The sequence below is a fragment of the Microcebus murinus genome, chromosome 24 (genome assembly GCF_040939455.1).
Source record: "Microcebus murinus isolate Inina chromosome 24, M.murinus_Inina_mat1.0, whole genome shotgun sequence".
In the NCBI taxonomy this organism is placed as follows: Eukaryota; Metazoa; Chordata; class Mammalia; order Primates; family Cheirogaleidae; genus Microcebus; species Microcebus murinus.
Window position 1 is genome coordinate 3,436,853 of NC_134127.1, and position 12,357 is coordinate 3,449,209.

The window sequence follows — 12,357 nt, forward strand, 5'->3', positions numbered from 1 at the left end:
CTCAAAACAGTGTTACCTACAGATCAGTACAATAAACACTCATGAATGTAAATCTACTCAAAAGCTAAATATCAGGCCGGGCGCGGTGGCTCACGCCTGTAATCCTAGCTCTCTGGGAGGCCGAGGCGGGCGGATTGCTCAAGGTCAGGAGTTCAAAACCAGCCTGAGCAAGAGCGAGACCCCGTCTCTACTATAGAAAGAAATTAATTGGCCAACTGATATACATATAAAAAAAATTAGCTGGGCATGGTGGCGCATGCCTGTAGTCCCAGCTACTCGGGAGGCTGAGGCAGAAGGATCACTCGAGCCCAGGAGTTTGAGGTTGCTGTGAGCTAGGCTGATGCCACGGCACTCACTCTAGCCTGGACAACAAAGCGAGACTCTGTCTCAAAAAAAAAAAAAAAAAAAAAAAGCTAAATATCAAAGGCCAGATACCACAATGGCTCAAGAGAGAAAACAAAGCAACAAAGTTCAACCCAACAGAATGAACAGAAATCTGGCCCACTTATCAGTTCTCTGGATAAATGTGAATGGCTTGAACTCCCTACTCAAGAGACATAGGCTGCTGCCTAAATGGATAAAAAAAATACAAGCCAAGTATCTGCCACCTTCAGGAAACACATCTAACCTGCAAGGATGTATTTAGTTTAAAGGTAAAGGGGTAAAGAACAATATTTCCAGCAAACAGAAGCCACAAAAGGGCTGGTATGGTGGTTTTGATTTCAGATAACTTAGTTTTTAAATCATCAATAGACAAAGAAGGTCACTATATAATAGTGAAGAGTACTGTTCAACAAGAAGACATAACAATTTTGAATATGTATGCACCCAACTTAGGTGCACCCAGATTCATAAAGCAAACTCTACTTGATCTAAACAAATTGATAGACAGCAACACCATAATAGCCAAAGACTTCAACACCCCACTGACAGCACAGGAAAGATCCTCCAAACAGAAATTTAACAAAAAAATAATGGACTTAAACAGAACTCTAGAACAAATGGTCTTGACTGACATTTACAGGACATTCTATCCAAAAACCACTAAATATATGCTCTTCTCATCAGCTCATGGGATGTTCTTTGAAATTGACCATGTCCTAGGAGACAAAGCATGTCTCAAAAAATTTAAAGTAATAGAAGTTATACCATGTATCTTCTCAGTTCACATTGGAATAAAAGTAGAAATCAACCCTAACAGAAACCCATTTCTACACAAAGTTGTGAAAACTAAACAACCTTATGCTTAATGATTACTGCATAAATGAGGAAATCAAGACGGATATCAAATGATTATGTGAACTAAATGACAAAGGAGACACAAGTTATCAAACTCCGTGGGACACAGCAAAAGCGGTCCTGAGAAGAAAGTTTATTTCCATAAATGCCTATATCCAAAAGTCAGAAAGATCACAAATAGACAACCTAATGAATTTACTCAAAAAGCTATATAAAGAAGAACAGACTGACACCAAAACCAGCAGCAGAAGAAAAATTAATAGGATAAAAACAGAACTAAATGAAATTGACAACAGGAAACTTTACAGAAGAGCAATAAAACAAAAAGTTGAGGCTGGGCATTGTGGCTCACACCTGTAATCCTAGCACTCTGGGAGGCCAAGGTGGGCGGATTTTTCGGGTCAGGAGTTCGAAACCAACCTGAGCAAGAGCGAGACCCCATCTCTACTATAAATAGAAAGAAATTGATTGGTCAACTAATATATATAGACAAAATTAGCCAGGCATGGTGGCGCATGCCTGTAGTCTCATCTACTTGGGAGGTTGAGGCAGTAGGATTGCTTAAGCCCAGGAGTTTGAGATTGCTGTGAGCTAGGCTGATGCCATAGCACTCACTCTAGCCTGGGCAACTAAGCGAGACTCTGTCTCAAAAAAAAAAAAAAAAAAAAAAGTTGGTTCTTTGAAAAATATATACAAAATTGACAGAGCTTTGCCTAGACTAATGAAAACCAGAAAAGAAAAATCTCTAATAAGCTCCATCAGGAACAATAAAGGAGAAATTACAACTGATGCCACAGAGATACAAGATACAATTTATGAATACTACAAAAATCTTTATGTACACAAACTGGAAAATGTGGAGGGAATGGACAATTTCTTAGAAACACATAGCCTCCCTAAGTTCAACCAGGAAGAAATAGAATCCCTGAACAGACCAGTATCAAGTACTGAAATTAAAACTGCAATAAAAAACCGTCCTAAAAAGTCCCGGACCAAATGGTTTGACATCCGAATTTTACTACACCTACAAAGAAGAATTGGTGCCTATCCTGCAGAAATTATTCCACAACATAGAGAAGGATGAATCCTCCCCAACACATTTTATGAAGCCAAAATAACCCTGATACCAAAACCAGAAAGAGATGCAATAAAAAAGAAAACTACAGACAAATATCCCTTAGGAATATAGATTCAAAAATTCTCAAAAAATCCTACCAACTGAATCCAGGTGCTTATCAAGAAAATAATCCATCACAACTAAGTGGGGTTCATCCCACAGATGCACAGATTATTCAACATACAAAAATCTATAAATGTAATTCACCAAATAGTAGCAAAAACAAAGACCATATGATCCTCTTAATAGATGCAGAAACAGCATTTAACTAAATTCAACACCCTGTTATGATAAGAATGCTTAACAAAATAGGTGTAGACAGGGCTTACCTAAAAATGATACAAGGCATATGTGACAAACCCACAGCCAACATCATACTGAATGTAGAAAAACTGAAAGCATTCCCCCTTAGAACTAGAACAAAGCAATGTTGCCCACTGTCTCCACTTCTACTCAACATAGTGCTGGAAGTCCTTGCTATAGCAATCAGACAAGATAGCGGAATTAAGGGCGTCCAAATGGAAGCAGAAGAGACAATCTCTCACTCTTTCCTGATCACATGATATTATACCTAGAAAACCCCAAAGATTCAACCAAGAGACTCCTTGAATTGATAAATGAATTCAGTAAAGTCTTAGGATACAAAATCAATACACACAAATCAGAGGCATTCATAAATGCCTGTAACAGTCAAACTGAGATTGATGCAGAAAATGGCATATTAGGGGTGACTTCTCGGCTGTCTACTCTCAGAGTAAGAGGTAAAGAATGTGGACAAACATGTGAGTGAATTGAACTACCACAGGATCAACTTCGTGAGCCTGCAGAGAAGCAGTGAGGGACAAGCAGTGCTGGGTAAAAAAGGTGAATCGGAGAATCTACTGCAAAGCCCAGAGTTTCCAAAATATACAATAGGGACTGGAGCGTGGGACTGCCATGCCCATCAGCCAGCCAGCCGACAGGGCAGTGCCATCTCGCCCAGAGGGGGATGACTCTTCCTCGACCGACCTCCACATCCACGTAGGCAGGGAGGAGCCTGAAGTCAGTACAAAGTGGGAGCGTGGGCTGACAGGCTGTGTAGAGTAGAGATAGAAGTGGGAAACATTTTGAAGTCTCCTGTGTGCTCCGCTGAGTCAGCTTAGGAGAGGGGAGGGTCTGGACTGAGCAGACACTTCCCAGTTCCACAGGAGAAGCCTGCTTGGTGGCAGGCATATTTCACTTCAGGAAGCTACCAGGACCAAAACAAGGGTGGTGAACACCTTAGAGGCTCTGCCTCTGATCAAACTAAAAAGCTCTGATCTGATCAAACTAAAAAGCTTCTGCACAGCCAAAGAAACTGTCACTAGAGCAAACAGACAACCTACGGAATGGAAGAAAATTTTCGCAAGCTACACATCCAATAAAGGGCTGATAATTAGAATCTATTTAGAACTCAGGAAAATCAGCAAGAAAAAATCAAGCAGCCCTATCAAAAAGTGGGCTAAGGACATGACCAGAAACTTTTTGAAAGAAGACAGAATAATGGCCAACAAACATATGAAAAAATGCTCAACATCTCTAGTCATCAGGGAAATGCAAATCAAAACTACAATAATATATCACTTATCTCCAGTGAGAATGGCCTTTATCAAAAAGTCCCCAAACAATAAATGTTAGTATAGATGCGAAGAGATAGGAACACTCCTACACTGCTGGTGGGACTGAAAACTAGTGCAACCTCAGTGGAAAGCAATATGGAGATATCTTAAGGTGATACAAGTAGATCTACCATTTGATCCAGCAATCCCATTACTGGGCATCTACCCAAAAGAACAAAAGACATTCTATAAAAATGACATCTGCACTCGAATGTTTATAGCAGCACAATTCACAATTGCAAAGATGTGGAAACAACCCAAGTGCCCATCAGTACAGGAGTGGATTAATAAAATGTGGTATATGTCTACCATGGAGTACTACTCAGCTATAAGAAACAATGGTGGTATTGCACCTCTTGCTTTTTCCTGGATAGAGTTAGAACACATTCTACTAAGTGAAGTACCCCAAAAATGTAAAAATAAGCACCACATGTACTCACCAGCAAATTGGTTTCACTGATTAACACCTAAGTGCACATATAGGAATAATATTTATTGGGCATTGGGCAGATAGGAGGGGGGAGGAAGGCATGGGTATATACATACATAATGAATGCAATGCACTTCACCTGGGAGATGGTCACGCTTGACGCTCTGACTCTGGGGGGCAAGGGAGGCAGGCAACATACGTAACCTAAACATTTGTACCCCCATAATATGCTGAAATAAAATAAATAGATAGAAAAATAAAACTACAGAAACCTGTTAAGATTAAAGATACAACAATATGCAACATACAAAGATATACACAAAAAGTCAAAATGTAGGGGGATCAAGTTAAAAATGTAGAATTATTGGTTTTCCCTTTGATTCTTTCATTTATGTGACTAAAGTTAAATTGTCATCTGTTTAAAATAACTTGTTACATCTATGAGAAGTTTTATGTATGCTGCATCATTACCACAAGGCAAAAACCTGTAACAGATACATGAAAAAAAAAATTTTTAATGAATTAAAATAAACTACCAGAGAAAATTACTTAAAAACAAAAGAAGGATGAAACAAAGAGAGAAGATATAAGAAATCCACAAAACAAGTTCAAAAACTGACAGTAGTAAGTCCTTATATATTAACAATAATATTGAATGCAAAAGGACTAAATTCTATAATTAAAAGTCAGACTAGTAGAATGGATAAAAAATAAGACCAACTATATGCTGCCTACAAAAACTCACTTCACCTATAAAGGCTGATAGTGAATGAATGGAAAAATATATTACATGCATATGGAAACAGAAAATAGTAGGTACAACTACATCTAGATTAAATAGACTTCAAGTCAAAGCCTGTAAAAAAAGACAAAGATGGTCTCTATTTAATGATACAGGGTTTAATTCAGAAGAAAATATAATAATCCCTTTTATTTTGGCTAACGGAAGTTTATTGTAAGAATCTGTAAGTTTTCACTAACACCAAGTCTTACATGCTATCATTATGTGGACTCAGGAGTCTTTCATTGTTTTTGTTACTTCTAATACCTCTGATTAATTAAATCTTCTCTCCTTCTACCTCATGGCTTCGGCTTATTTGCATCTCTTATTGCCTCATTGTTTTTGCTTAATGCCTTTCCTCTCCATGAGTTATTTTATTTTTGTCTTGTTTTTCAGTTTTGACATCAGTCCATAGCCCATACCTCACTCTTTGTTTTAGTTTTGTTGTTTTTTTTACTTTAAAGTTTTTATAGGGTTACAAACATTTAGGTTACATATATTGCATTTTCATTGCCTGAGACAGAGCTACAGGCATGCCCATCCCAGACAGTGCACACGGCACCCATTAGGTGTGAATTTACCCATCCCTTCCTCCTCTCTCCCACCTGCCCAATCCCCAATGAATGTTACTTCCATATGTTCACAAAAATGTTGATGAATTAGTACCAATTTGACAGTGAGCATATGTGGTGCTTGTTTTTACATTCTTGTGATACTTCACTTAGTAGAATGGGCTCCAGTTATACCCAGCATAATACAAGAAGTGCTAGATCTTCTAAGTGCATAGACACCTCACATCCATGAATTCAAATATACAAAGCAAATATCATATATATAAAGAGAGAGACCAAACTGCATTACAATAATAGTAGGATACTCTATCGTGCCAATCTTAGTAATGGACATATGACCCAGAAAAAAAATCAAGAAAATTCATCAGAGTTAAATTATACTCTATAACAAATGAAATTAATTTTTACAGAACATTTCACACAACAGCCACAGAATACACATGCTTTTCATCATCATATGGAACACTCTCCAGGAGAGACCATATGTTAGGTCACAAAACAGTTCTCAACTATATCAAGTATCCTTTTTGTCCACATGAAATAAAATTAGAAATCAGTAACAAAAAGAATTTTGGAAGCTACACAAATATATGGATCTTGAACAATATGCATCTGAATTTTCAATGGGCTGATAAAGAAATTAAGAAGGAAATTTTAAGATTTCTTAAAACAAATGCAAATAGAAAAAAATACCAAAACCTATTTCATGCAGCAAACGCAGCACTAAGAGTAAACTTTATAGCAATAAATTTCAACATCAAAAAAGTAGAAAAATTTCAAACAAGCAACCTAATGATGTCTCAAAGAATGAGAAAAGAAAGAACAACCCAAACATGAAATTAGGAAAAGGAAAGAAATAATATAGATTAGAGTAGAAATAAAAAAAAAATTGAGACTAAAAATAATACAAAAGATCAACAAAATGAAAAGTTTCTTTAAAAAATCAACAAAGCTTTAGCTAGAGTAACTGTGAAAAAGAGCAAAATAAATAAAAGCAAAAACAAAAGGGAAGACGTAACAACTGATACCACAGAAATACAAAGTATTATTAGAGGCTATGATAAACCAAAAAGCTAAAATACATAGAAGAAATTGATACATTACTGGAGACATACAAACTATAAAGATTATATCATGAGTAGAAAACTTGTATAGACAAATAATGAGTAATGAGACCAAAGCAGTAATAAAAAGTCTCCCATATAAACTGTAACCCAGCCACAAAGAAAAAGAAAAAAAAAAAAAAGTCTCCCATAAAAGAAAAGTTCATGACCTGATATCATCACTACCAAATTCTACCAAATATTAAAGAAGTAATTACAATTTTGCTAAAACTATTCCGAAAAATTGAAGAGGAAGGAATACTTCCAAACTCAATCTATGGGCTAACATTACCCTGATACGAACATGAGACAAGAACATAATAAAAAAGAAAGAGTAATAGCCAATATCCCTGATAAACACGGATGCAAAAATCCTCAACCCAATTCTACCAAATCAAATACTATCTGTTAAAAAGATCATTTCCCATGATCAAGTGTGCTTGACCCAAATGTCATAAGAATGGTTCAGTATAGACAAAACAATAAATGTGATACATCACATTAAGAGACTCAAGAACAAAAAGCATATAATAATTTAAATAGATGCTGGAAAAGGATCACACATAGTTCAATACCCATTTAGGATAAAAAAAAAAAAACTCTCAAAAAACTAAGTATAGAAGAAATGTACCTCAAAACAATAAAGACCATATATGACATACCACAGCTAACTTACAAAAAAGGGAAAAAAAACTAAAAGCCTTTCATCTAAGATATGGAACAATACAAGGATGCCCACTCTCATTACTCTTATTCACCATAGTGGAAGTTCTAGCCAGAGCAATTAGGCAAGAGAAACAAATAAAGTTTATCTAATTGTAAAAGAAGACATCAAATTATCCTTGTTTGCAGATGCCATGGTATTTTACTAAGAAAAACCTAATGTCTCCACCAAAATACTATTATAATTGATAAACAATGTCAATAGAGTTACAGAATACACAATAAACATGCAAAATATTTGAATACATGATATACATATATTAATAATTTTGTATGTTTTGTGTGTGCATGTATATTGACAGTGAACTAAAAAAAAAAAACAAAAAAAAAACACGAAGCAGCAGTCCCATTTACAATAGCTACAAAAACCAAAAACAACATGGGATACTTTTCCCTCACAAGAAGTGGTCCAAAGCCTGGAAGAAGTTGGTAGTCTATTGGTACAAGGTCTGGTGAATATGGTGGATGACAGAGAATTTCCAAGTACAGTTTCTGTAGTTTGAATAGAGTTGTTTTTTTGCAACATATGGTATTGCAAGAGGATTGACCTATCTCTATTCACCAATCTTGGCTGCTTAATTGCAAACATACTCATCATTTCATCCAACTGGTTGCAGTAGAAAATCTGCTGTAATCAACTGACCAGGTTTCATGAACCTATAGAGGATAAAACCAGTGCTGGACCACCAAACAGACACCTCTGGCTTTTTTTGATGAATATTTGGTTTGGGGCTATGTTTCAGCACTTCATCTTTATATAACCATTGTGCCAAATGCTTGTGATTCTCAAAAAGGATCAATTTCTCATCACACATAACAATATGGTATAGAAATGGTTCGCCTTTATGTTGTGACTGCAAAGAAAGGCGAGCTTTGAGACAATTTCTCTTCTGATGCTCATTTAATTCATGTGGTACCAATCTGTTCAACTTTTTTACCTTGCCCATTTGTTTCAAATGGTTCAATATTGTTGGAATAATGTGAAAACTTGCTAATTCACGCAAAAGTTGAGATAGATTAGCTTACACTACAGCTCTCAGCTCATTATCCACCTTGGTTTCAGGTCACCCACATGGCTCATTTTCACAATTAAAATCACAAGAATGGAACTTCTCAAGTCATTGATGTAGTGCATTCATTAGCCATATCCTTCCCAAATACTTCCTTGGTATTTCAAGCTATCTGAGCTGCACTGGTTCCATGATGGAACTCATACTCAAAAATAACATGAATCCTTTACTTATCCCTGGTTTCACAAAAGTTGCTCTAAAAAATTTGAAACATAATCACAAGTCAAAACATGCATTTGAAAGAATGAGGACATACCTGCACAACAACAACAAAAGAAAAACAAGAAGTGTGAAAGTAAAATGTCAGGGATATCAATTCCAAACTTAGTACTTAAGGAAATTGGACATTCCATACTTAATAACTTAATTAAAAGCTTCTGTACAGCCAAGGACACAATCAATAGAGCAAATAGACAACCTACAGAAAGGGTGAAAATATTTGCATGTTATACATCTGATAAAGGGCTCATAACCAAAATCTACAAAGAACTCTAGCAAATCAGCAAGAAAAAATCAAACAACCCCATTAAAAAATGGGCTAGAGACATGAAAAGACAAAAGAAGATAGACTAATGACTAACACACGCATGAAAAAATGCTCTACTTCTCTAATCATCAAGCAAATGCAAATCAAAACCACAATGAGACATCACCTAACTCCAGTGAGAATAGATTTTATCAAAAAGTCCCAAAACAACAGATGCTGGCGAGGATGCAGAGAGAAAGGTACACTCATACACTGTTGGTGAGACTGCAAACTAGTACAACCTCTATGGAAAGTAGTACGGAGACACCACAAAGATCTAAAAGTAAATCTACCATCTGATTCAGCAATACCACTACTAGGTATTTACTGAAAGGAAAAAAAGACATTTTATTAAAGACACTTGCATTTCAGTGCTTATAGCAGCACAATTTGCAATTGCAAAGATGTGGAATCAACTCAACTGTCCATCAATACATGAGTGGATTAATAAAATGTGGTGTATATATACAATGGAGTACTACTCAGCTATGAGAAAATGGTGATCTAGTATTTTTTGTATCAACCTGAATGGAACCAGAGGCCATTCTTCTGAGTGCAGTATCACAAGAATGGAAAAACAAACACCACATGTACTCAATACTAAATTGGAACTAATCAATCAACACTTACATGCACACATGGAAGCAAAACTCAAGGGAAATCAAGTAGGCAATGGGTAAATTCATACCTGACAGGTAAATTGCACACGGACTAGGTAAAGGGCATGCTTTTGTAGAGACTGTATTCGATCTATACAAAAGCAAATATGTAACCAAAACATGTGTACTCACATAAAATCCTAAAAATAAATAAATAAAACTAAATATGGGCAAATAATCTAAATAGATTATTTCTCAACTGAAGACATATAAATGGCGAAGGCCTATGTGAAGAAATGCTCAAAACACTAATCACCAAGGAAATGCAAATCAAAACCATAATGAGATATCATCTCACCCCAGTTAGGATAGCTATTGTCACAAAGACAAAACATAATATATGCTGTCAAGGATATGAAGAAAATGGAATTCTTTTTTTTCATTATTAGTTTTATTTTATTTTATCATATTATGGGGGTACAAATATTGTTAGGGTTATATATATTGCCCATGCCGTTCCTCCCCCCACCCCCTGCCTTACCAAAACATCAAGGGTGCCTTCCCCCAGGTGGTGCGCATCGCACCTATTTTGTAAGTGTAAATTCTTCCCCTCCTTCCCCCTCCTATCTGTCCACCACCCAATAAAAGTTTGTTTGTTTTTTCTTTTTTTGACCTTTGGGTTACATTGTATATCTTTGCCTTTCCCTAGGAAGGGTTAGAGGTATTCCCTCCACCCACACACAATGCTCACCACAACCCTAAGATGTGTATCACCCCCTCCCCCAAACCCTGGTGGGCACTACCACCATTTGGGCACCATAGTTTTAATCAGTCAGTACCAATTTGATGGCGAGTAGATGTGGAGCCCGTTTTCTTGATCTTGTATCACCTCACTTTGGATAATGGGCTTAAGCTTAATGCAGGATAGGATAAACGGTGCTAGCTCACTGTCATTTCTAAGAATTGAGTAGTATTCCATTGTGAAAATGGAATTCTTATAAACTACTGGTGATAATGTAAACTAGGACAGTCTTTATGGAGAACAATATGGAGATTCCTCACAAAACTATACACAGAACTACCATAGGATCCAACAGTCCCACTACTGAGCATTTATCCAAAGAGGAGGAGATCATTATATCAAAGAGACATCTGCATCCCCACATTCATCTCAGCACTATTCACAGTAGCCAAGACATGGAATCAACCTACATGTCTGACAACAGATGAATGCATGAAGAAAATATATTATTTTAAAATATAGTATTATGTATTATTATAAAATTTAGTATTGAGTACACATGGTATATATACACAATGGATTACTGTTTAGCCATAGAAAAAGAATAAAATTGTCATTCACAGTAACATGGATCAAACTGGAAGACACTATGTTAAATAAAATAAACCAGGAAAAGAAAGGTAAGAAGCACACGTGCTCCCTCATATGTGGAAGCTAAAAAAGTTGATCTTATAAAAGTAAAAAGTTGAAGATAGGATATTAGAGGCTGGGAAGAGTAAGGGGAAGGAAAGATTGGGAGAGATTTGTTAAATGAAACAAAATTACAGCTAGATAGGAGGAAGAGATCTCAGTGTCTATACCACTGTAAGATAACACTAGTTAGTAATAATGTATTTTATAGCTTCAAATAACTAGATGGAGAATATAGAATGTTCCTAACACAATGAAATGATAAATGTTTGAGATGACGGACGTGCCAATTACCCTAATCTGATCACTATACATTATACGTATAGAAACATCACTATGTATTCCATGAATATGTATAATTATTATTTGTCAAGTAAACAATGAAAAAATTTAAACATTTCCACCCATAAAACCTAGACAGAATTTTCTTGTACGTATTTCAACATGATTTCACTTACTGTCAATATTCTGCATGGTACTCAGTCATATTTGAAATATAACATTTATGAAAAAGATAAGCTACAACAAATGTATTAATCAATTTCCTGGTTATCACTTACATCTGCATTACCACAATCACAGACTTCATTTCCTTCCACTACAGCATTGCCACAGACTGCTCTTGCACGAATTTGCATTTGTGGCTTATTCTGAAGACATCTGGCACCCACATTTGAAACAAAATGCTTAAAGTCACTAAAACTGCAACTGCTGAAAGTCTTCATGCCACTGAATTGCCTAAAGATGAATCCATACAATGTCATTGGCAGTGTATATCTGCAAACACAATTCTATCTTATACAAATTAAGTTTAAAATGTTAAGGTTTTTTTTTTTTTAAACAGTCTCACTCTTTCACCCAGGCTGGAGTGTGCAGTGGTGTGATCATGGCTCACTGCAGCCTCCAGCTCCCGCCTCAAGCAATCCTCCTGTCTCAGACACCCAAATATCTGGGACTACAGGCATGTGCCGCCACAACCAACTGCTTTATTCATTTATTTATTTATTTATTTTACTTTTTGTAGAGACAGCATCTCACTATGTTGACCAGGCTGGTCTGGAACTCCTGGCCTCAAGTGATTCTCTTGCCTTGGCCTTCCAAAATGCTGGGATTATAAGCATGAGACAT

At 36.2% G+C, this 12,357-nt stretch overlaps 1 protein-coding gene across 4 annotated transcripts in view; it reads right to left on the minus strand.

Annotated features, from left to right (window-relative positions):
- Positions 1-12,357, minus strand: part of LOC105866637 (disintegrin and metalloproteinase domain-containing protein 32-like) — a 141,069-nt gene that overhangs the window by 51,436 nt on the left and 77,276 nt on the right. For 3 of the 4 annotated variants that reach the window (XM_075997368.1, XM_075997370.1, XM_075997371.1), the window contains exon 12: positions 11,790-11,967. In XM_075997368.1, coding sequence (XP_075853483.1) covers positions 11,790-11,967 — 178 coding nt within the window. The remainder of the gene's footprint in view (positions 1-11,789; positions 11,968-12,357) is intronic. The other variant, XM_075997369.1, reaches the window with a different exon arrangement.